The sequence below is a fragment of the Sorex araneus genome, chromosome 2, assembly GCF_027595985.1.
Source record: "Sorex araneus isolate mSorAra2 chromosome 2, mSorAra2.pri, whole genome shotgun sequence".
NCBI lineage: Eukaryota > Metazoa > Chordata > Mammalia > Eulipotyphla > Soricidae > Sorex > Sorex araneus.
The window spans coordinates 234,932,510-234,958,832 of record NC_073303.1 but is presented as its reverse complement, the minus strand read 5'-3'; the positions used below and the strand labels follow the sequence as shown (position 1 = coordinate 234,958,832).

At 45.1% G+C, this 26,323-nt stretch overlaps 3 protein-coding genes across 3 annotated transcripts; 2 read left to right on the top strand and 1 right to left on the bottom strand.

The window, feature by feature from the left end:
- Nucleotides 1-459: 459 nt before the first annotated feature.
- LOC129401767 (acidic leucine-rich nuclear phosphoprotein 32 family member B-like) lies at nt 460-2,400 on the bottom strand. The gene is made up of 2 exons (XM_055124620.1): nt 2,374-2,400; nt 460-1,703 (listed from the first exon to the last, which is right to left on the bottom strand). The coding sequence occupies exons 1-2, from the start codon at nt 2,398-2,400 to the stop codon at nt 873-875; spliced, it is 858 nt and encodes a 285-aa protein (XP_054980595.1). The 3' UTR covers nt 460-872.
- Nucleotides 2,401-15,785: 13,385 nt separating this feature from the next.
- Nucleotides 15,786-16,715, top strand: LOC129401766 (olfactory receptor 7A10-like). Its single transcript, XM_055124619.1, has one exon. The coding sequence runs from the start codon at nt 15,786-15,788 to the stop codon at nt 16,713-16,715; it is 930 nt and encodes a 309-aa protein (XP_054980594.1).
- A 5,927-nt stretch (nt 16,716-22,642) lies between these two features.
- LOC129401765 (olfactory receptor 7A10-like) lies at nt 22,643-23,617 on the top strand. The gene has a single exon (XM_055124618.1). It carries the CDS (start codon nt 22,643-22,645, stop codon nt 23,615-23,617), a length of 975 nt encoding a protein of 324 aa, XP_054980593.1.
- Nucleotides 23,618-26,323: the final 2,706 nt, after the last annotated feature.

The window sequence follows — 26,323 nt, the reverse complement described above, 5'->3', positions numbered from 1 at the left end:
GTGACAGGATATTCAAATCTGTACCATTGGTCTGCAGGTTCATTTTTATCCCAATACCATGCTGTTTTAATTACTACTGCTTTGTAGTAGAGTTTGAAGTTGGGGAAGGTGACGCCACCCATCTTCTTTTTTCCAAGGATTGCTTTAGCTATTCGTAAGGGGTTATTGTTCATATAATTTTCAGGAGTGTTTTGTCTAGTTCTTTGGAAAATGTCATGTGTATCCTGATAGGGACTGCATTAAATTTGCATATTGCTTTGGGAAGTATTGCCATTTTGATAATGTTGATTCTCCCTATCCATGAGCAGGGGATACATCTCCATTTCCTAGTGTCCTCCTTTATTTCTTGAAGTAGTGTTTTGCAATTTTCCTTATATAGGTCCTTCAGCTCTTTGTTTAAGCTGATTCCAAGGTACTTGATTTTCTGAGGTACTATTGTGAACAGGATTGTTCTTTTTTTTTAAATGTTAAGATTTTATTTACAAAGCTTTTTTGTTGTACAGAAAGTAAAAATGCTGTTACAGTCTCAGTGTAACTGGTAGCCACGGGTGGACGCCTCCCCAGTCACAGCTACCCACGCTACAGCAAGAATCTTACACAAAACCTAACAATGCTTATGACAATTTTGTTGGGATGAAAACCCCCAAGCCTGGTTGTGGATTTCCGAGAGGGACTAAGTGAAGGAAGGCGGAATGTCACAGGAACTATTCTTTGGCTCTTTGGGTGGGTGGGTATCTGGGTGGTTTATTTTTTTACTTTTTTATTTTTTTAAATCACAGCTACCTTTTTTTTTTCTTTAAACAGCTACCAAATCCATGAGAGCAGTCCAACCAATACTGAACAGTTCTGTTTTTGCAGTTTTTTGGGGGGTCTTAATCATCTTCTCCTTCATCATCTGTTTCTCTCTTCCTCTTTTCACCTTTCCCGCTTTCTTCCTCTTCATCTTCGTCTTCATCTTCATCCTCATCGTCTTCCTCTACTTCTCCATCCTGGCCAAATTCTTCTTCCTCCCCACTGACTTCATCTTCATCCTCTTCCCCTTCTACGTCTTCATCTTCATCTTCATCCTCTTCATCATCAAACTCTTCCTCTTCACCATCCTCATCCTCTTCATCCTCCTCATCCTCTCCATCCTCATCCTCCTCCTCCTCGTCTGCACCATCCACCTCAGTATCTGAATCAGGAGCTTCTCTATCCTCTCGGTCATAGCCGTCCAGGTAAGTGAGCTGGGGCAAGAGCTTGAAGACACTCTCTCGGTAGTCATTCAGGTTAGTAATTTCACAGTTAAACAGATCCAGACTTTTGAGACAGCCCAACTTTTTCAAAGGCTCCAAGGTGCTGATATCTTTCAGTTTATTTCCACTTAAGTTTAGATGTGTAAGATTTGGAAGATTTTCTGCTAACATGTCCAGACCTCCAAAGACTCTATTTTCACTGAGCTCAAGCTTTTTCAACTTAGGTAGTTTGGGGAGATCGGAAACTGAACTCAAGCATACATTTATTAAACTGAGTAACTCTAAATTCACAAATTCATCCGTTAAGCCCTCAATTTTTCCATCTTTTGATTTGCAATTGTCCAAGACAAGTTCTCGAACCTGCGGGCGCGCCTCCCGAGCGGCGCCGCGTGTTCTTTCCGACGTGCACACAAAAAGCCCGCGGGAGGGGGGGAGCGGGGACTCGCACCCCCCCACCCCTACCCCAGTCTAGATAAAAATTCTGGATCCCGAGGTACCGAACCCGTGGGCCGGCCCCCCCGGGCCCCCGCCGCCGTCCGGGGGGCGCTCCCGCGCAGCCAGGGTCGGGGTGCGAGCTCCCAGCGTGCCAGGATTGTTCTTTTAATGTCTCTTCTCTTTCATTATTTGTATATAAGAAAGCCATGGACATTTTGGTGTAGATTTTGTAGCCTGCCACTTTACTATATCGACTTATTGTTTCTAAGAGCTTTTTTGTAGAGTCTTTAGGGTTTTCCAAGTATAGTATCATATCATCTGCAAATAGTGATAACTTGATCTCTTCCTTTCCTCTCTGTATGCCCTTGGTATCTTTTTCTTGTTTAACTGCTATGGCCAGGACTTCCAGTACTATATTGAATAGGAGTGGCGAAAGCGGGCAACCTTGCCTTGTGCCCGATATTAAAGGGAAGGCTTTCAGTTTTTCCCCATTGAGAATGATGCTTGCCGTGGGTCAACTTCATTTCTTAGGTGAAACCCAAAGTATGGCGTGAGTTCAGAATGTTTTTTAAATAGACATGAAAACTTTTTATGGAAACTCTCTATAGAGAATAATTTAGTTGCGATGCAACTTCAACTAGGAAGTGACCTGGTAAATTTCAAGAAAGGACAAGATGGAATGGTTCTTAAAAAGTCTTCAAGCCTTTTGGCGCGGCTGCCGCTTGAGCATGATCGAAGAGCCCAAAAGAGCTCCTTTGGACTACAGCAGCCCACTGAAATACTTCCAGAATGTGAACTGAGAGCTAATGCCGGGCTGCGACAGTGGGAGCCGGGTATTTCTCTATTTTTTTAACCTCTCTCTCAACACCTTCCTCCTGAGCACAGCACAGCTTCCACCGCTTTTTGAGCACAAAATGGAGACACCGATCCAGCTCTCTCTAGGTTTTTCCATTTTATGAACACCATAAAAGGGTAAAAGTTTGCAGTGATGTAATTTCTGGCTGTACTTTACCTGGACTTTATACAGAAACCCAAAACCGCGTGGCCACGGCAGCGGCCGCACGACCTAATGTCATCTAATCATCAGCAATATGAAATAGTTCCTTTTTAACGGGTCGGACTTTGGGGGGAAATCCTAGCAAGAATAGTAAGCCTTTTGTTGAAATATTGAAGGCAATCAAAGTGGTAGCCATCTCTCTAGACTGAACTAAGCCTTATCCCCATGCCGGCTGAGGAGAAGAAATATCCTTCTTTCTCGGGAAGAAACGCGGTGTGGCATTAACCATAGTATGATGTCCATTAAGCAGACACGGACCTGGTGGCATGGGAATGGGATATAAGGGAAAAAATTATTATGTACATGGAACAGCAGGACGCTGGTGGAATCTTGAGCCGGGGCCGATATCAGCGCACTACTTTTAGTTCCAGAAACTGCTTGCAGACATTCTACTAGACTATCAAATAAGCCATAGCCCCATGCCAGCTGATGATGGGAAATAACCATCTTTCTCGGTTTTTTCCCTTTGTCAGGCAGCGTGGCGATTACTAAGCAGGCATGAACTCATTGGCGCGGGACGAGGGGGGAAAATAAGAAAAGTTATGTAACAAACAGTGGGACTTAATATCTCTACATTCTCAGCAATGGAGAACTATCAAATGCTTCCTTGACAGTAGGACTGGCCTTTTCTTTTTTAGGGGAAACCCCAGCAACAATAGTGAGTTATGTGTTGAAACATAAAATGTAATCAAGATAAAGTGTAAACGAAGTGAAACCTATCAATTACAAGGGCGGTGACTGGGGGGCGGGAGGGGGCGGGAGGTATACTGGGGGGGTTGGTGATGGAATATGGGCACTGGTGAAGGGAAGGGTATTTGAGTATTGTATAACTGACATAATCCTGAGAACTATGTAACCTTCCACATGGTGATTCAATAAAATAAAAAATTTTAAAAAATAAAAGTCTTCAAGATCCAGTAGTATTTCTTGACTTCAAAACATGCATTGTAGTTTTCATATCTGTGAGTAAGGCTGAGACGTGATCTGAGTCATCCATGTCCCCCTTTCCAGGAGTTATACATGGACTCTGACAGTGATAACGACACCCACATGTCAGAGTTTCTCCTCCTGGGACTTTCCCAGGAGCCTGAAGTCCATCCCTTCCTCTATGTGATCTTCCTATCCATGTATCTGAGCGTGGTCTTGGGAAACCTGCTCATCATCCTGGCCACCAGCTCAGACCCCCGCCTCCACACACCCATGTACTTCTTCCTCTGCAACCTGTCCCTGGTGGACACCTATTTCACCTCCACCACTGTCCCCAAGATGCTCGTGAACATCCAGACACAAGAGAAAGCCATCAACTATAAAGTCTGCATCACAAAGATATTCTTTTTCATCCTCTTCAGTAGCCTGGATGACTTCTTCTTGACCGTCATGGCTTATGACTGCTTTGTGGCCATCTGCCACCCCCTGCACTACACAGTCATCATGAACCTCCACCTCTGTGGGCACCTGCTCCTGGGATGCTGGGTGATGGGTCTCTTGAATTCTTCCATGAATGTCTCAGTGTCCTTGCGTCTGTCCTTCTGCACCGTGATGGAGATCCCTCACTTTGTCTGTGAACTCAACCAGCTGATAAAACTTCCTTGTTCCAACACTTTCCTGAATAACCTGGTCATTTACTACGCTTCTGCCCTGGTGGCTGGGGATCCTCACACATATGGTCCCTTGACCTCTGTCAGGAGTGACCCCTGAGCACAGAGCCATGAGTAAACCCTGAGCACTTCGAGTGGTGGCCCACACCACCACCACCACCATCACTCCGAAAACATTGAGTTATCCAATGTTAGAACTTTGAAAAAACTCTCATGAAAATAATACCCAAACATCCGGGGTTGGGAGAAGGAAACTACAGGTCATGGGGGGTGGAGGGCCGGCACATGCTCTGTAAGCATCAGATCAGGTCCCATCCATGGCACTACATCTTGTCCCTCAACACCGCAAGTAGTGGTCCCTAAGCAGAGTCACGCTTGGCTGAGAATCCCACACATGAAACTTCCTTGGTTCAGTTTCTCACCGAGGAATCAGGGTCCTTTTAAATCCCAGTGTGGGTGGCTGGCCACACACAGGCCCACGTCAAAGACATTTCTCCATCATCAGACTCAACAAATGCAGTTTTGCCTGTTTTTATTTGTATTTTATTTTTATTGAATCACTGTGAGATACATAGTACAAAGTGGTACATGATTGGGTCTCAGTCACACAATTTACTCTTCCTCCCCCCACAGTGAACATGTCCCACCAACAATGACCCCAGTTTGTCTCTTGCCACCTCCTTCAGTCTATCTCTGTGGCAGATATTCTCTCTCCCTTTTTCTGTCTCTCTCTCTCCCTCTCTGTCTCTCTCTCTCTCTCTCCCTCTCTGTCTCTCTCTCCCTCACTCCCTACCTCTGTATGTCTCTCACTCTCCTTTTGGGCATTATGATTGAAATGCAGCCTTTCAAATTTTGGACACCAACTCCTTATTTCCTTCTGTCCCACTAAGAATTATTGGAACTAGAATTTCTAGAAATAAATTTAAGGCTCATAAAAGGATGATGGGGGCTGGAGTGATAGCACAGCGGGTAGGGCGTTTGCCTTGCACGCGGCCGACCCAGGTTCGATTCCCAGCATCCCATATGGTCTCCTGAGCACCGCCAAGGGTGATTCCTGAGTGTAAAGCCAGGAGTAACCCCTGTGCATCGCCGGGTGTGACCGAAAAAGAAAAAAAAAAGGATGATGAATGGATTGCCTTGGTTGGGAAATTAAGTCAAAATATATATATAGGGAGGGTTTACTCTTATGATATTGAAGAATAAAATTCTTCGTTATTTTGTCCTTGGCATCACACCCAGAAATGTTCAGGGATTCCACCTGGCTCTGCACTCAGGAATTACTCCTTGCACTGCTCAGGGGACCTTATAGGATGCCAAGGATTGCACTTGGATAAGCCGCATGCAAGACAAACTCTCTCCTTGATGTCTTATAGTTCTGACCAATCATCATTGTTTTCTTCATATATACCACAAAAGCCACGACTCGCAGGCCCCAGTTTTCTTCTGAGATGACTTGATGCCCTCCTATTCTAGGGAAAATTTCTACAGGTGCCCTGAGGACTGATCTCCACCCAAAAGCCAATGCTTTAAAGCATCAAAGGACTTAATGCAGATGTGTTCTTCAGCTGATATGTGAAGAAAAATTACACCCAAGTAGGGCCTGAGATTTAGAGACGTGGCAAGGAGGTAATTTGTGAGCAAGAGGAAGGGAATTTGAGTTCTCTAATGAGCTCCCCAGAGGACAGACATTCATTAGGAAGAATTCCTCTCTGTCCAGGAGTGTTTCCCCATGGGGCAGCCTGGCTCAGGGGCTGATGTACCAAGAGGGAGCTGAGTGTATTGAGTGGATGGAGAGAGCTTAGAAGACCGCATCGTTGTTTCTCATTGTGACTGCATGTGGGCTGGAAGCAAAGCATCTGTGCTGATGTGGGGTTAATTCTAATACTGGCTGGATGGTGGTGTTTCTTTCCCTCCTGCTGAACTGGTCTGGGGTCAGAGTTTTTGTCCCCACTACCTGCATTCACAGAAGAATCCAGATGTCCAAGGGAGACTCAGAAAGCCCACTCAGGTAAGGCCAATAATAAGTCTGAGGTGTGTGGGAGAGACATTGATAACCAAAGCTAAGAGCATCCAACTGTTAGTGTGTGATTGTGTGTGTTAGAGAGAGAGAGAGCACTTCAGAGAAATTCTTTCATTTTCCGAGGAGAAACACAGATACAGGGGCCAGAACTTTATCAATTCAAGAGATCAAGGAGAATGTGCTTAATTCTGGCGTCCCTGAGACTCACTCGTGAGGACCAAAAGACTCATCCTACAACTCAGGAATCTCCTCACACTGGGTACTCAACAGAAAGAGAGAGGACTCCCGCCCTCAAGGTAGGCTCTTACCCTAGTCATCATTCACCTTCCCATAGAAACATGATTCACATTCTTTCACTTTAGCAACTGAAACACCCAAGTTACCGGGGGCCCTATCAAGCCTGCTCTGGCCTCATGACACTTGGATCACATACAAACATGTTCTCTCCAGCTTCCACCAGGCACTTGTACAATGCCCCCAGTCAGTCGACTACCCTTGATTTCCATGAAAACAATACCACCATTTTTCTGCTCTTTGGGTCACACCTGGCGATGCTCAGGGGTTACTACTGGCTCTGCACTCAGTAATTACTCCTGGCGGTGCACAGGGAACCACATTGGATGCTGGGAATCGAACCCAGGTCGGCCGCATGCAACGCAAACACACTACCCACGGTGCTATCACTCCAGCCCCCCGCCACCACCACTGTTTCCTTTTTCTCTATTTTATTTTCCATCATAACATCAGTACCCAGCTGAAACATTTCATAAGAATAAAATATGTTGAGGTATCTTTCCCAGTCACTGAACTGTAGAAACTTTGGTGGTGGGTGGGGTTTTTTGGTTGTCTTTTAATTTTCATTGAATCACAGTGAGATACACAGTTGTTAGACATATACATATAACATATACAAAGAGGTTCATTTGGGGGTTTCAGTAATAAAACGTTCCATTACCTGTCTCTTCACCAGTGCTCGACTCCCAGAACCATATTCCCCAGTTTCCCTCCTGCCCTTCCCTCACGCTGCCCCAATCAGCCTCTTGGAAAGCACTTTCCTCCCCTCCTCCCTTACCCAAAAGGTTATCATATTTGTCCCTTTACCTTCTTCAAACACTCAGTTCTTTTTGAGAGTCCCTATTCCAACTATACTTGTCATAGTGATTTCTTCTCTATCCCAGCTAGCCACGCCCATCACCATTTGTGGCAAGTTTCCAAGCATGGGTCATTGTAGAAATATTGATACTTCAGGTTCTCAACTTCAATTCCTAGGTGAAACCTTCATATGCCACGTATTCCATTGAATTTTTAAAACCAAACTCTTGATAGAGAATAATTTAGTTGGGACGCACATTCATCTAAGAGATGACCTGGGAAATTTCAAGAAGGGGCATGAGTAAATGGTTCTTTAAGTCTTCAAGATCCAATAGTATTTCTTGACTTCAAACCACGTCTTGTAGTTTTTCAGGTCTGTGAGTAAGGCAGGCGAGGTGATACTGAGTCATGCGTGTTCCCCTTTCTTGGAGTTATACCCAGAATCTGGCAGCGGAAAACAATACCCATATGTCTGAGTTTCTCCTCCTGGGACTCTCCCAGGATCCGGAAGTCCAGCCCCTCATCTATGTGATCTTCCTGTCCATGTACCTGACCACAATCTTGGGAAACCTGCTCATCATCCTGGCCGCCAGCTCAGACCCCCGCCTCCACACGCCCATGTACTTCTTCCTCTGCAACCTGTCCCTGGTGGACATCTGCTTCACTTCCTCCATTGTCCCCAAAATGCTGCAGAACATCCTCCTGCAAAGAAAAGACATCAGCTATGAAGGCTGCATCGCCCAGATATTCTTTTTCACCCTCTTCGGTACCCTGGATGACTGCCTCTTGACCGTCATGGCCTATGACCGCTTTGTGGCCATCTGCCACCCCCTGCACTACACAGTCATCATGAACCACCGCCTCTGCGGGCTGCTGCTCCTGGGGTGCTGGGTTATGGGTATCTTGAATTCCTCCATGGAAGTCTCAATGTCCTTGCGTCTGTCCTTCTACCCCAAGGTGGAGATCCCTCACTTTTTCTGTGAAGTCAACCAACTGATAAAACTGGCTAGTTCTGACACTTTCCTGAATAACCTGGTTGTATATTGTGCTATTCTTCTCCTGGGCGGGGGTCCTCTACTCGGTATTATTTATTCTTACTTCAAGATCATTTCCTCCATCCGCAGTGTGGCATCTGCTCAGGGCAGGTACAAGGCCTTTTCCACCTGCACCTCCCACCTCTCCGTGGTCTCCTTGTTCTATGGCACAAGCTTGGGGGTGTACCTGAGCTCTGCGGTGAGCGAAACAGCATATCCAAGTGCTGTGGCCTCGGTGCTGTACACAGTGGTCACCTCCATGCTGAACCCCTTCATCTACAGCCTCCAGAACAAGGACATCAAGAGGGCCCTGAAAACGTTTTTTTGTGCAGGGAACCGCAAAACGGTGAATTGTCTTCCACTGAACACTTTCCTTGGATTAAAGCTCTGAGCCTGACTAAGTACTTGGATTTTTTGTTCAGACATTTGAGACATTTAAATTGACTGCCTAGAATTTCAAGTTTCTTACCTTCAAATTTTTTATTTATTCCCCTCATATGAAGCTTTAGGCTCTTTCTAATATCAGTTTTTCTCTTTGATGGCTTTAAGGAGTTGGGTACCACCACTGGTGATGCTCAAGGCTTAGTTCTTGCATTTTCAGGGGACCCTTTGAGGTGCAGAGAATCTAACTGTTGCAAAAGCAGGCAAAAAAACTCACTGTCCAGCCCCATCTTATTTGTTCTTGAACTCTACCCAGTTGTCTGAACTGTTAGTACTAGATTTTCTACCCATATGCATTCTCTTACTAACACTTTTTTTCCCTCGAAAGTAACTATGTGGATTTTGAAATATCACTGTCTGAAGTTTAAGGAAATAAGATAGTAATATCTCATTTAGATACTATGACACACAAAAATAAGACAGTTATGAAAGCTGACTTCAAAGATAAGTGTAAGTGCTAATAAGCAGTCATCATCATAATATCCATTTGTTTTCACTTGGACCCTCGGGACTAGTTCTGTCCAGCCAGAGACCAAACACATCAAGAAGATAATGATTTCATCTAAAGCTTTGATTACTACACACATGATATGGAGGGTTTTGGGTTTTTTTTCAGTTTTTTTAATTTTAGTGAATCACCGTGAGATAGTTACAAGCTTTCATGTTTGTTTACAATCTCACAATGATCAAACACCTATCCCTCCACCAGTGCACATTCCCCACCACCAATAACCCCGGTATACCCCCTCCTTTTTTCACCCTCCCCCTGCCTCCATGGCAGAAAATATTTCCCAAACTCTCTCTCTATTTGGGGGCATTATAGCTTGCAACACAGACACTGAGAAATCATCATGTTTGGTCCATTATCTACTTTCAGCATGCATCTCCCATTCCAACTGGTTCCTCCAGCCATCATTTTCTTAGTGATCCCTTCTCTATTCCATCTGCCTTCTCCGCTCCACTCATGAAGCAGTTTTCCAGCTATGGGGCAATCCTCCTGGCCCTTGTATCTACTGTCCTTGGGTGTGAGCCTCATGTGATGCTACCCTACATTGGACAAATGAGTGCAGTAAGAGGGGGCATTCTGGGCTGTGCTGGGCTCTCGCGGGTTTACCACAGAGCTGAGTTTTTATCAGGCTCATCTGTGATGTTTGTTGCGACGGTTTCTTTTGTCCTCGAGCAATTCATAATAAACAGACCGCAGTTCCCCAAGTCCTTTGTCTTCTTTATTTAGAAAGAATCTTCCTTGTGAATTGCAAAGGAAAGTTAAAGTTTGGAGTGGCTTAACCATAGTCCCCTTACATAAATATTTGTAAATAAATATTTATCTGCTACATTCGCCCGGCTTTTGGTTGTATTTTAGCAGTATTTGATATTTTAAAAACATATATTTGCCAGAGCGATAGTACAGCGCGGAGGGCATTGACTTTGCAAGAGGCTGACTCGGGTTTGACCCACAGCATCCTATAGGGTTCCTCGAGCACTTCCAGGAGTAATTCCTGAGTGCAGAGCAAGGAGTAAGCCCTCTGCATCAACAGGTGTGGACCAAGAAGCAAATTAAACAAACACGACACATGTTATCTGGGGGCAGATACATAGCACAGCTGTGAGGGCATTTGTCTTGCCTGTGGCCAGCCTGAGTTTGATCCCCAGCATCCCATAGGGTTGCCTAAACCCTTTTAGGAGTGATTGGAAGCACAGAGCCCAGATTAAACCCTGAATATCACTGAAGTGGCCCCCCCAAAACAGGCAGGCTGAAACATATTTTCTGAGGCAAGAGAGCACTATATGGACGAGGTAAGTTGCCTTTCATGGGGCTGACCCTTGAACAATCACTCATACATATGGTCCCTCAACCCCTGTCAGGAGTGAACCCTGACCACAGACCAGGAGTAAGCCCTGAGCACTGCCGTGGTGGCTCGAACCACCACCACCACCACCACCACTGTCACTCCGAAAACATATTATCGAATTTTTCGATGATATAACTTTGAAAAATCTCTCATGAAACTAATACCAAAACATCCGGGGTCGGGGTAAGGGAATGATATAGGTCATGGGCTAGGAGGGCACTTGCTCTGTAAGCAACAGATCAGGTCCCATCCGAGGCACCACATATGGACCCTCGAGCACTGCAAGGAGTGATCCCTGAGCACAGTCAGGCTTGGCTGAGAAACCAAAACAGGGAACTTCCGGGTTCAATTTCTCTCAGAGGAAGCGGGGTCCTTTTCAATCCCAGTATGGGTGGCTGGCCACACACAGGCCCAAGTCAAAGCCATTTCTTCATCATAAGACTCAACAAACGCAGCTTTGCCTGTTTTTATTTGTTTCCTTCCTGCCAACCCCTTCAGTTTACCTTTATGGATGACATTCTTCTCTCTCCCTTTTTCTGTCTCTCTCCGTATCTCTGTCTATATCTCCCTCCCTTAATCCCTCTCTACCTCTCTCTCTCCTTTTGGACATTATGGTTCAAATGCAGCTCTTTCAAATTTTGACAACAACACCTTATTTCCTTCATTCCCACTAAGAATTATTGGGACTAGACTTTCTAGAAATAAGTTTAGGGGTCATAAAGGGATGTTGAATGGACTGCATTTGTTGTGAAATTAAGTCAAAAAATATATATAAGGGAGGGTATTCTCTCGTGATATTAAAGAAGGAAATTCTTTGTTTTTTGTTCTACTTCGCATCACACCTAGCAATGTTCAGGGGTTCCTCCTGGCTGTGACTCAGGAATTAATCCTGGCGTGCTCGGGGGACCCTATGGAATGCCGGGGATTGCACCTGGGTAAGCCGCGTGCAAGACAGACTCCCTCCATGCTTTCCTACTGCTCTGGTCCCTCCTCATTGTTTCCATCATAGATGCCACATAACGACCACTTGCAGGCACCAGTTTTGTTTTGAGATGACTCAGATGTCCTGCAAGTGTAGAGAAAATTTCTACAGGCACCATGAGGCCTTGCCCACACCAAAAAGCCAATGCTTTGAAGCATCAAAGGACTTAATCCAGATGCTTTCTTCAGCTGACTTGTGGAGAACAATTACACAATTGGAGATTTAGAGACGTGGCGAAGAGGTAATTTGTGGGCAAGAGGAAGAAAACTTGAGTTCTCCAATGAGCTCCTGAGGGGGGACAGACAATCATTAGGAAGAATTCCTCTCTGTCCTGCAGTGTTTTCCTATGGGGCAGGCTGGCTCAGGGACTGAGGTACCAAGAGGGAGCAGAGTGTAATGAGTGGACTGAGAGAGCATAGAAGATTGCATCACTGTTCTCATTGTGACACCATGTGGGCTGGAAGGAAAGGATCTGTGTTGATGTGGGTTTAATTCCTATGTCTGGCTGGATGACAGTGTTTCTCTCCCTCCTGCTAAACTTGTCTGGGGTCAGGGTTTTTTCCCCCGCTATCTGCGTTCACAGAAGAATCTGGCTGTCCAAGGAAGACTCTGAGATCCTGTCAGGTTAGGCCAATAATTATGATGTGTGTGGGAAAGATTTGACAAACAGAGCTAAGAACATTCACCTGTTAGCTTGTGTATGCATGTAAGAGAGAGAGAGAGCACTTCACAGAAAATCTTACATTTTCTGAGAAGAATCACACATATAAGGGACCAGAACTTCACCAATTCAAGAGATCGAGGAGAATGTGTTTATCTCTGGGGTACCCTGAGACTCACAGCTGAGGACCAAAAGACTCATCTGACAGCTGAGGAATCTCCTCACACCGGACACTCGAAGGAAGAGAGAGGACTCCCGCCCTCAAGGTAGGCCCCACCCTTGTCATCATTCCCATTCGCATAGCAACCTGACTCATGTTCTTTCATTTGAGTAACTGAAACACCAAGTTCCTCGGCCCTATCAAGCCTACTTTGGCCTCAGGACATTCGGCTAACACACAAACATGTTCTCTCCAGCCTCCACAAGGCACTTTGTACAATGCCCAAATCAGTGGACTTCCCTGACTTCCATTTAAATAATACCACTCTCTCTTTTTTTTTCTTTTTGGGTCACACCCATCGATGCACTGGGATTACTCCTGGCTCTGCACTCAGTAATTACTCCTGGCGGTGCACAGGGAACTACATGAGATGCTGGGAATGGAACCCATATCGGCTACGTGAAAGGCAAAGAGCCTACCCGCAGTGCTATCATCACTCCAGTCCCTCCACTGTCTCCTTTTTCTCTACTTTCTTTTCCTTCCTACCACCTGTTCCCAGCTGAATCATTTCATAAGAATAAAATTTGCTGAGGTATCTTTCCCTGTCACTGAATTGTAGAAAATTTGGTGGGTGGGTGGGGGTTGTTGGTTGTTTTTTAATTTTTTGTATCACTGTGAGATACACAGTTGTTATACATATCCATATAACATATACAAAGTAGTTCATTTGAGGGTTTCAGTGAGAAAATGTTCCATCACCTGTCCCTTCACCAGCGTTCGACTCCCAGCACCAAAGTCCCCAGTTTTCCTCCTGCCCTGCCCCCTCTGCTCCAGTCTGCCTCGATGGAAAGCACCTTGCACCCCTCCTCCCTTACCCAAAAGTTTATTATGTTTGTCCCTTTACTGTGTAAACACAAAAAAAAAAAAAGAAGAAGGGGCACATCGGGCACTGGGCAGCGGCTCTCTGTCTCTCCCGCTGCCCGTGTTCAGTAGTCTCCAGCCGCTTCCCTCACCTGGGGAGGTCGAAGGCCATGATGAGGCAGGCAAAGGAAGGAACGGAGCCAGGCTGGTTGGTCTCAGTTGCAGTTTATTCCAATCTCCTACTATATGCTCCCGTCTCTTTCTCTGTTTCTCCCTCCCCCATGCTACTCCATTCTCCTTCTTCTCTTGATCTGGATCTCGATCTGGCTTCTCCAGATCTGGCTCTGGAACTCGCCCCAGCCCATTCTTTCAGCCTAGTTAAATCCCCCAGCATGAGGGGTTGCGTCTTACACATATGGGTGGTAACAATCAATAGGGGTAAAGTTCTTTCCCTCGGGGGATGTTTCTTCTAGGACAGATTCTCTTTCAGCAGGACACCCATTCAAGAGCAGAATCCCATGGGTGTGTTTCTCCTCTCCTTGTCCAACTAGCATCTAAGCATTCATAATATTAATCATTTTGTATGGACACAATAAGAGATGCATTAAGCTTATAGAATTGCTCTCCCGGGGTCATCTCGATCTCAGACTACAGTGTTCAGGCCAGATTAGTCTTTCCTATCCCTGGCCGGGTCCTAGTCTCATCGTTGCTTTTGGATCATGACATGACATGTCCATGACCAAGCTCTTAACTTATAGTTAAGCATTAGGCACTTTGGCCAGGCCCATCTCGATGCCGGGTAGCACATAACTCACTGCTTGCCCTGGGTCCGTCCCATCCCTCGTCGGAACCCTGCTTTTGGGGGTGCTAGGAAGTAAGGGCAGCTGAGTCTTAAGTCGAGAAAGCAGATGCCCAGGAGTGAATAATATTTGAAGTCAATTAAATCCCATGTTACCAAAGCATATTAACAACAGTCTTTCTTTGTCCATACAAAAAGGACATTGTTTTAAAGTAAATTATTCAAAAGACATGAGGAGAGGAGCAAGGCAGTATTAACTTACAATACAAATTCACTGTCCTAGCAAGGTCTAACCTTACAAATTAACGGAGTCTGATTAGGGGAAAAGCAGATTAACTAGTTGGGGAAGAGAGCATAGAAGTGATTACGGAATGGGAGTGACTTGGGAGCACCTTGATGGGCGTGACTGATATACCTAAGCTCCTAGTGGCAAGGGGAGCAGGACATACCAGTGTAGTCAAAAATAGTTTAAAGATTATTAACAGATAAGCCCAAACTCTGTGAAAAGGGAGAAAGGACAAACGACTGATATCCTACAATTTACCTCCTTTCAGCTCTGAGTTTTATCCAGAGTCATCTATTCCAACTCTCTTTGTCATAGCAGTTTCTTCTCTATTCCAGCTGCCCTCGCCCATCAATATTTGTGGCAACTTTCCAAGCATGGTCGTTGTAGAAATATTGATACTTCAGGTTCTCAACTTCAGTTCCTAGGTGAAACCTTTAATATTGCACGTGTTGAGTTGATTTTTTTTTTATTGAATCACCATGTGGAAAGTTACAAAGCTTTCAGGCTTAAGTCTCAGTTATACAATGATCGAACAACCATCCCTTCACCAGTGCACATATTCCACCACCAAAAAAAAAAAAAAAACCAAAACCACAATATATCTCCTAGCACCCCCATACTGCCCCCTCCCGCCGGTGTAGCTGATAAATTTCACTTTAATTTCTCTTTACATTGGTTACATCAATATTTAAAAAAACTCACAATTATTGTTTGGAGTTTCTCCCCCAGAATCAGGACTGCTGAAAAGAAAGCATTCGATAATTTCTTTTCCATTGCTGAGAATGAAGAGATATGAGGTCACACTGCCGCGATAGCAAGGAAAAGGGGAGAGAGAAACCTTTCCCCTCCTAGGGTGGCATGGAGCCACAACTTAGTTCCCATTGCAGAGACATTTCTGCAAGAAACTGCTGGTGCCAAAAGTAGTTTAGATGGCCTCTGTAATCACGCTCACTCAGCAGCGGAGAGGCTGCACACATGCGGCTGCAGGGGCTACATTTCGGTGGATGTATTGAATTTTTAAAAGCAAAATCTCTATAGAGAATAGTTGAATTGGATGCAAATTCATCTAAGAGTTGACTTGGAAATTTAAAGAAGGGGCATGAGTGAATGGTTCTTAAAATTTTTCAATATCCAATAGTATTTCTTGACTTCAAACCACGTCTTGTAGTTTTTCAGGTCTGTGAGTAAGGCAGGCGAGGTGATACTGAGTCATGCGTGTCCCCCTTTCTTGGAGTTATACCCAGAATCTGGCAGCGGAAAACAACACCCACATGTCAGAGTTTCTCCTCCTGGGACTCTCCCAGGATCCGGAAGTCCAGCCCCTCATCTATGTGATTTTCCTGTCCATGTACCTGACCACGGTCTTGGGGAACCTGCTCATCATCCTGGCCGCCAGCTCAGACTCCCGCCTCCACACGCCCATGTACTTCTTCCTCTGCAACCTGTCCCTGGTGGACATCTGCTTCACCTCCACCATTGTCCCTAAAATGCTGCAGAACATCCTGCTGCAAACAAAAGCCATCAGCTACGAAGGCTGCATCACTCAGATGTTCTTTTTCATCCTCTTCGTTACCCTGAATGACTTCCTCTTGACCGTCATGGCCTATGACCGCTTTGTGGCCATCTGCCACCCCCTGCACTACACGGTCATCATGAACCCTTGTGTCTGTGGGCTGATGGTCCTGGGGTGCTGGGTGCTAGCTCTCTTGAATTCTTCCATGGAAGCCTTAGTGTCCTTGCGTCTGTCCTTCTGCACCAAGATGGAGATCCCTCACTTTTTCTGTGATCTCGACCAACTGATAAAACTTGCTTGTTCCGACACTTTCCTGAATAACTTGATCGTGTTCTGTGCTGTTCTCTTCCTTGCTGGTGGCCCTTTACTCGGTATTATTTACTCTTATTCCAAGATCATTTCCTCTATTCGTGGCGTGGCATCCGCTCAGGGCAGGTACAAGGCCTTTTCCACCTGCGCCTCCCACCTCTCCGTGGTCTCCTTATTCTATGCCACATGCATGGGGGTGTACCTGAGCTCTGCGGTGAGCGAAACAGCATATCCAAGTGCTGTGGCCTCGGTGCTGTACACGGTGGTCACCCCCATGCTGAACACCTTCATCTACAGCCTCCGGAACAAGGACATCAAGAGGGCCCTGAAAACGCTTTTTATGCAGGGAATCGCAAAACGATCAATTGTCCTCCACTGAAGACTATCCTGAAATTAAAGCGCTGAGCTTGACTAAGTACCTGGGATTGTTTGTTCAGACATTGGAGACATTTCAATTGATTGCCTAGAATTTTAAGTCTCTTACCTTCAAATTTTTATGTATTCCCCTCATATGAAGCTTTAGGCTCTTTCTAACATCAGTTTTTCTCTTTGATGGCTTTTGAGGAGTTGGGGACCACACATGGTGATGCTCAAGGCTTAGTTTTGGCATGCTCAGGGGACACTTTGGCATGCATCGAATCAAACTGTTGCAAGGCAGGCCCCCTACCCACTGTTCAGCCCCATCCTGGTTGTTCTTGAACTCTACCCAAACAGTTGTCTGAACTGTTTGCATTAGATTTTCTACCCACACATGAATGCTCTTACTAACACTTCTTTTTCCTAGAAAGTAACCCTGTGATTTTGAAATATTACTGTCTGAAGTAAAAGAAAATAAGGTAGTAATATCTCATTTATTTTTTTTTAATTTTTTATTGTGGAAAGTTACAAAGTTACAAAGTTTTCAGGTTTAAATCTCAGTTATACAATGCTCGAATACCCATCCCTTCACCAGTGCACATATTCCACCACCAAGTATCCCAGTATAGCTCCACCCCGCCCCCTCAAACCCCAAACCCCCCCTCGCCCATAGCCCCCCCATCCTAAGCCCCCCCGCCTGTGTAACAAATAAATTTCACTTTACTTTCACTTTGATTGCATACAATATTTCAACAAAACTCACTATTATTGTTTGGAGAGTCTCTTCCCTAAAGTCAGACCTGCTGAAAAGGAAGCATTAGATAATTTGTTTTCCATTGCTGGTAATATCTCATTTAGACATTGAGGCACATGAAAATAAGACAGTTATGAAAGCTGACCTCAAAGATAAGTGTAAGTGCTAACAAGCAATCATCATCATAGTACCCATTTCTTTTCACTTGAACATTCGGAACCAGTTCTGTTTACCCAGAGACCAAGTACATTGAGAAAATTGTGATTTCATCTAAAGCTTTCATTACTGCACACATGATGTGGAGGGGTGTTTCTGGGCTGTGCTGGGCTCTTGCGGGCCTACCACAGAGCTGAGTCTCTATCAGGATCATCTGTGAGGCTGTATGCAGTGATAGTTTCTTTCCTCTTCGTAGAATTGATAAATTTGCCACAATCCCTCGTGTATTTTGTCTTCTTTACACAGAAAAACATTTCCACGTGAATCACTCTAGATTGACACATGTGTGCATGTGGAATCTACATGCAGGTGATGTGTGTCCTTCTAAGTCCAGGTTTCACCCAGCTAGGACAGCTCTGGGGCATCGATGACCACCAGGTGGAAACTTATTTCCTAGTGAGTTTTTCTCTTTTTCTTTTTGATTATTTTATTTTGAATTAAATCACTGTAAGGTACACAGTTACAAAGTTGTTTAGGGTTGAGTTTCAGTTATCTAATGTTCCAACACCAGTCCTTTCATCACCAATAAGAGTGTACATCTCCCACCACCAATATCCCCAGTTTCCCCCCCACTCCCCCCTCAAGCTCTCGCTCACTTGCTCTCTCACACAAGCTCTCCCTCTTGCTCTCACTCTCACTCTCTCTCTCTCTCGCTCACTCGATCTCGCTCTCCTTTTGGGAATTATGGTTTGCAAACAGACACTTTATTGTCACAGTGTCAGGTTATTAGATGAGGTTTTCTCAACCCACCACGGCCCTTCCCGACATTGTTCCCCTATGTGTCCCCATCTCATTAACCCACTTGTCTCAAGCTGCTTTCTCCCTAGCCCCATGTGTGAAATTTCTCCATTGTGGTAATTTGGAATATCCGGGAGCCCCCAGAGGTTCTTGTGATCCCCATATATAAGCACTGTCAAGATGATTTCCTTCTGACTCATTTGTTGAGACATATACACAATACATATATCAAGCACATATTTCAGAGACATAATTCCATTAATTAAAGGAGTCACACAAAACCATGGTATGAAGTGTGTGTCTCCATGTGTTTGTAACGTCAAATGATGTCATAGTGCATTTCGTTTTTCAAATTTTTTCATTGAATAACTGTAAGATACACAATGACAAAGTTATTCATAGTTGGGTTTTAGACTATAATGTTCCAACTTTTCTCCCTTCACCATTGCACATTTCCCACCAACTATATTCCCAGTTTCCTTTCCGCCACCCACTCCCAGTCTGCCTCTATGACTGAGACTTCTCTCCCTCTCTCTCTCCCCCTCTTCCTCTCTCCCCCTCCCTCTCCCTCCCTCCCTCTCCCACTCTTCTTCTCATCTCTCCCTCTCCCTCTCTCTATGTCTCCCTCTCTGTCCCTCCCTCTCTCTCTCCATCTCCCTCTCTCTCCCTCCCTGTACCTCTCTCTCTTCTTTTCCTTCTCTTTCTCTCTCCCTCTCTCTCCCTCCCTGTTCCTCTTTCTCTCCCTCTCCCTCTCTCTCTCCCTCTGTCTCTCCTTCCTTTCCCTTTCTCCCTTTTTTTAAACTTTTAGGCACTATATGCAATACTGTTGTGAAGGTAACATGAATATCCCTTTACCTCCTCTCAATGCCCTGTTCTTTTCCACCGTGATTATTTCCAACTCTCCTTGTCATAGTGGTTCCTTCTTTCTCCTAGCTGCACCACTTGCTCCCATTTGTGATAAGCTTCTTTCCATGGACCAGTCCTCCTGACCCTAATTTCTATACACAGCACATTACTTTAGACTCTGGACAGATCAGCATCTGCAGTATGCAGCTGATGCAGATTCAATCCCCAGAATCCCAGGTGGTCGCATGAGCCCATCAGAAATGAACTCTGATTCACAGGCAGGAATAAGCCTTAAGGATTCCCTGGTTCAGTCCCCCACGCCGATGGGACTCTGAGATGACACCCACAAGCTGCCCCTGGCTACATATTAAGCTCCTAAACGGCCATGATCCAGAGACACAAAGAAGAATCTCGGAACTGAACAGCTCACTGTAGAGATCTCTTCAAACCCTAATGATTAAAATTTTAGAATTCCAGGAGAACGCTCTTGTGGCCACATAACATTAAATGTTATACATAACAAAGTGGTTAATGATTGGATTTCAGTCACAAAATTCCACACTCCATCCCTCCACCAGTGTCCAATTCCAACAACAATGACTCCAGTTGCCTCCTGCCAAACCCAATCAGTCTACCGCTATGTAAGATACTTCTCTCTTCCTCTCTCTCTGTCTCTCTGTATCTGTCTCTATATCTCTCTGTCTCTCTCTTTGTCTCTCTCTCTCTTTCTTCTTTCGGACATTATGGTACAAGTGAGCAGGCAGATACAACTGGGCTACAGTAGCACACGACAGGGACGAATGGAGACATCTTTGGCGCCTGCTCGAGCAAATCGAAAATCAACGGGATGACAAGTGATACAAGTGATGGTTCAAGTGCATCTTTTTCAAATTTTTAACACCAGCACCTTATTTCTTTCTGTCCCGCTAAAAGATTTTTGGGACAAGACTTTCAAGGAATACGTTTAGAGGTTCATAAAAGAACGTTAAATGGACTGCATTTGTTGGGAAATTAAGCCAAAAATAAAAATAAGGAATGTTTTACTCTTGTAATTTTGAAGAACGAAATTCCTTGTGCCTTTGTGTTATCTTTGCATCATACCTAGAAATGTTCAGGAGTTACTCCTGGTTCTGCACTCAGGAATTACTCCTGGCAGTGCTCAGAGGACCCTATGGGATGCCAGGGTTGAACTGGGGTAAGCCGCAAGCAATGCAAACTCTCTCCTGCTGTACTATCCCTCTAGCCTCTCTTCATTGTTTCTGTCATAGATGCCACAAAAAACACCTCGTGCAGGCCCCAGTTTTGTTCTGACATGACTCGGATGTCCTGCTATTGTAGACAAAATTTCTACAGGGACATGAAGCTTTGTCCTCACCAAAAAAACAATGCTTTGAAGCATCGAAGGACTTAATCCAGATGCGTTCTTCAGCTGATTTGTGGAGAAAAATTACACCCAAGTAGGGCCTGGAGATTTAGAGACGTGAGGAGGAGGTAATTTGTGGAGCAAGAGGAAGAACACTTGAGTTCTCTGATGAGCTCCCAAGGGGAATAGACACTCATTAGAAAGAATTCCTCTTGGTAGGGGAGTGTTTTCCCATGGGGCAGCCAGGTTCAGGGACTGAGCTACCAAGAGGGAGCTGAGTGTAATGAGTAGACTGAGGGAGCATAGAAGATCGCATCGCTGTTTCTCATTGTGACTCCATGTGTGTTGGAAGCCAAGGATCTGTGTTGATGTGGGGTTAATTACTGATTCTGACTGGATGACGGTGTTTCTCTCCCTCCTGCTTAACTAGTCTGGGCTCAGGGTTTTAGTCTCCACTATCTGCATTCAAAGAAGAATCCGGATGTCCAAAGGAGACTCAGGATGCCCACCCAGGTGAGGTCAATAATAATGAAGAGTGTGGGAAAGACATTGAGAATCAAAGCTAAGAACATTCACCTGGTGGCGTGTGCATGCACAAGAGAGAGAGAGTGAGAGAGAGGGGTAGAGAGAGAGCACTTCACAGAAATTCTTACATTTTCTGAGGAGAATCACACATACAGGGACCAGAAATTCATCAATTCAAGAGATCGAGGAGAATATGCTTAAATCTGGGAGACTCTGAGACTCACTCATGAGGACAAAAAGACTCAGCCTACAGCTGAGGAAGCTCCTGACACCAGGCTCTCAGGAAGAAGAGAGAGGACTCCCACCCTCAAGGTAGGCTCCTACCCTAGTCATCATTCACCTTCGCATAGCAACATGATTCACGTTCTTTCACTTCAGCAACTGATACACCCTAGTTCCTCAGGGCACTATCAAGCCTACTCTGACCTCAGTACACTTGGTTCACACACAAATATGTTCTTTTCAGCCTCCACCAGGAGCTCTGTCAATGCCCCCATATCAGTGAAATTCCCTGACGACCATGATAAGAATATCACTGTCTCCTTTATTTTTCCCATTTTTGGATCACACCTGTCGATGCACAGGGGTTACTCCTAGCTCTTAAATCATGAATTACTCCTGGCACCATCCGGGAACCATATGGGATGCTGAAAATCGAACCCCTGTCGGCCGCCTGCTACCCTACCCACTGTGCAATCACTCCAAACCCCCCCTGTCTCCTTTTTCTGTATTTTCTTTGCCTTCTTACCACCTTTTCCCAGCTGAATCATTTTATAAGAAAATTTGCTGAGGTATCTTTCCCTATCACTGAATTGTAGCAACTTCTGTGGGTGGGTGGGGGTTGTTGGTTGTTTTTTAATTTCTATTGAATCACTGTGAGATACACAGTTGTTACTCATATACACACAGCATATACAAAGTTGTTCGTTTAGGGGTTTCAGTGATAAAATGTTCCATCACCTGTGCCTTCACCAGTGTAGGATTCCAAGCACCAAAGTTCCCAGTTTCCTTCCTGCCTTGCCCCCCGCTGTTCCATTCAGCCTCTCTGGAAAGCACTTTGCCCCCTCCCCCTTCAGCACGAGAGATTATCATTTTTGTCTCTTTACCTCCTTTCAGCACTCAGTTCTTGTCCAGAGTCATCAATTTCAAAGATCTTTGTCATAGTGGTTTCTTCCACATCCGAGCTGCCCTCCCCCATCACCATTTGTGCCAAGTTTCCAAGCATGGGTCATTGTAGAAATATTGATACTTCAGGTTCTCGCCTTCATTTCTTAGGTGAAACCTTCACTGTAACACGTGTTCAGTTGAATTTTTGAAGGCAAACTCTCTATAGGAATAATTAAGTTGGGATGCAAATTCATCTGAGAGATGACCTGGGAAATTTCAATAAGGGCCTGAGTGAATGGTTCTTAAAAAGTCTTCAAGATCCAATAGTATTTTTTACTTCAAAACATGTCTTGTAGTTTTTCAGATTTCTGTGAGTAAGGCAGAGACGTGAAACTGAGTCATGCATGTACCCCTTTCCTGGAGTTATACCCAGACTCTGGCAGCGGAAAACAATACTCACATATCAGAGTTTCTCCTCCTGGGACTTTCCCAGGACCTGGAAGTCCAGCCCCTTATCTATGTGATCTTCCTGTCCATGTACCTGACCACGATCTTGGGAAACCTGCTCATCGTCCTGGCAGCCAGCTCAGACCCCCGCCTCCACACGCCCATGTACTTCTTCCTCTGCAACCTGTCCCTGGTGGACATCTGCTTCACCTCCACAACCGTCCCCAAAATGCTGCAGAATATCCTGCTGCAAAGAAAAGCCATCAGCTACGAAGGCTGCATCACCCAGATATTCTTTTACATCCTCTTCGGTAGCCTGGATGACTTCCTCTTGACTGTCATGGCCTATGACCGCTTCGTAGCCATCTGCCACCCCCTGCACTACACGGTCATCATGAACCCCCGTGTCTGTGGGTTGATGCTCCTGGGGTGCTGGGTGCTGGGTCTCTTGAATTCTTCCTTGGAAGTCTCAATGTCTTTGCGTCTGTCCTTCTACCCCAAGGTGGAGATACCTCACTTTTTCTGTGAATTCAGCCAACTGATAAAACTTGCTTGTTCCGACACTTTCCTGAATAACCTGGTCATGTACTGTGCTATTCTGCTCGTGGGCGGGGGTCCTATACTCGGTATTATTTACTCTTACTCCAAGATCATTTCCTCCATCCTTGGTGTGGCGTCCACTCAGGGCAGGTACAAGGCCTTTTCCACCTGCGCCTCCCACCTCTCCGTGGTCTCCTTGTTCTATGTCACAAGCATGGGGGTGTACCTGAGCTCCGCGGTGAGTGAAAGGGCATATCCACGTGCTGTGGCCTCAGTGCTATACATGGTGGTCACCCCTATGCTGAACCCCTTCATCTACAGTCTCCGGAACAAGGACATCAAGAGGGCCCTGAAAATGTTTTTTGTGCGGGGAAACACAAAACGGTAAATTGTCCTTTGCTGAAGATTTTCCTTGGATCAAAGTGCTGAGCTTGACTAAGTACCTGGGAATTTTTGTTCAGACATTTGAGATATTTCAATTGATTGCCTACAATATCAAGTTTCTTGCCTTCAAATTTTTTATGTATTCCCCTCATTTGAAGCTTTAGGCTCTTTCTAATATCAGTTTTTCTCTTTGATGGCTTTAAGGAGTTGGGTACCACACATGGTGATGCTCAAGGCTTACTTCTGGCAGGCTCAGGGGACTCTTTGGCGTGCAGGGAATCAAACTGTTGCAAGGCAGGCCCCCTTACCCACTGTCCAGCCCCATCTTGGCTGTTCTTGAACTCTACCCAGTTGTCTGAACTGTTTGCACTAGATTGTCTACCCAAACATGCATGCTCTTACTAACACTTCTATTTCCTAGAAAGTAACCTGTGGATTTTGAAATATCACTGTCTGAAGTAAGAGGAAATAAAGTAGTAATATCTCATTTAGACATTAAGACACATGAAAATAAGACAGTTATGATAGTTTACCTCAAAGATAAGTGTAAGTGCTAACAAGCAGTCATCATCATAGTACCCATTTCTTTTCACTTGGACTCTCGGGACCAGTTCTGTCCAGCCAGAGTCCAAGCACATCGAGAAGATAATGATTTCTTCTAAAGCTTTGATTACTACACGATGATGTTTAGGGGGGTTTCTGGGCTGTGCTGGGCTCTCGCGGGTCTACCACAGAGCTGAGTCTCTATCAGGCTCATCTGTGATGCTGTTTGTAGTCATGGTTTCTTCTTTCTTCATAGAGTTGATAAATTTGCCACAATCCCTCGTGTATTTTGTCTTCTTTACACAGAAAAAGCCGTCCATGTGAATCGCTCTAAATTGATACATATGTGTATGTGGAATCTACATGCAGGTGATGTGTGTCCTTCTGAGCCCAGGTTTCGCCCCAGTTATTAGCGAGGAGAGCTCTGGGACATCGATGACCACCAGGTGGAAACTTGTTTCCTAGATGAGTTTCTCTATTTTCTTTTTGATAAATTTATTTTTAATTGAATCACTGTGAGGTACACAGTTACAAAGTTGTTCCCAGGGTTGAGTTTCAATTATCTAATGTTCCAATACCAGTCATTGCACCAGTGTACATTTCCCACCACCAATGTCCCCAGTTTCCCTCCCATGAACCCATGGGCCCGGCACATCCCCCCCAAGCTCTCACTCTCGCTCTTACTCTCGCTCTCACTCACTCACTCTCGCTCTCCTTTTGGGCATTATGGCTTGCAAATAGACACTTTATTGTCACAGTATCAAGTTATTAGATGAGTGTTTCTCAATCCACCACGTCCCTTCCTGACCTTGTTCCCCTATATGTCCCCATTTCATCATTAAACCCCTTGCCTCACGCTGCTTTCTCCCTCCTCTCATGTGTGAAATTTCTCCGTTATGGCAACTTGGAATATCTGGCAGCCCCCAGGGGCTCATGTGATCCCCATATATAACCACTGTCAAGATTATTTCCTTCTGAAAGACATAGAGGGACTGCACTCATTTGTGGAGTGTAGGGTAGCATCACATGAGGCTGACACCCAAGGGCCAGGGGATTGCCTCATAGCTGGAAGATTGCTTCATGAGCAGAGGGTAGAAGGCAGATCGAGGGGCTGGAGTGATAGCACAGCAGGTAGGTCGTTTGCCTTGCACGCGGCTGACCCGGGTTCGATTCCCAGCATCCCATATGGTCCCCTGAGCACCGCCAGGGGTAATTCCTGAGTGCAGAGCCAGGAGTAACCCCTGTGCATCGCCGGGTGTGACCCAAAAAGTTAAAAAAAAAAAAGAAAAAAAAAGAAGGCAGATCGAATAAAGAAGGGATCACTAAGAAAAATGATTGCTGGAGGAACAAGTTGGGATGGGAGATGCATGCCGAAAGTAGATAATGGACCAAACATGATGACCTCTCAGTGTCTGTGTTACAAGCTATAATGCCCAAAAGTAGAGAGAGAGTATGCGGAATATTGTCTGTCTTAGAGGCTGGGGGAGGGTGGAAAAGGGGGGTATACCTGGGATATTGATGGTGAGGAATGTGCACTGGTGGAGGGATGAGTGTTTGATCGTTGTAAGATTGTAACCCAAACATGAAAGCTTGTAACTATCTCATGGTGATTCAATAAAAAATTAAAAATTTTTTTAAAAGATTAATTCCTTCTGACTCATTTGTTGGCACACATACACAATACATATGTCAAGCACATATTTCAGAGACATAATCCCATGAATTGAAGGAGCCACACAAAACCATGGTGTGAAGTATATGTCTTCATGTGTTTCTAACGTCAAATCACATCCTAGTGTATTTCTTTTTTCAAATTTTTTCATTGAATCACTGTGAGAACACAATGACAAAGTTGTTCATGGTTGGGTTTCAGACATACAATGTTCCAACTTTCATCCCTTTACCAGTGCACATTTCCCACCATCTATGTTCCCAGTTTCTTTTCCGCCACCCACTCCCAGTCTGCCTTTATGTTTGAGACTTCTCTCCATATCTCTCCCTCACTCCCTCTCTGCCCCCTCTCCTTCTCTCTCTCTCCCTCTCTGTCCTCCCTCTCCCTCTCACTACCTCCCTCTCTCTCCCCCTCCCTGTAGCTTTCTCTCCCTCTCTCTCTCTCTTTCTCTTCTGTATATCCTTCCCTCTCCCTTTCTCTCTCCCCTTTTTTTAA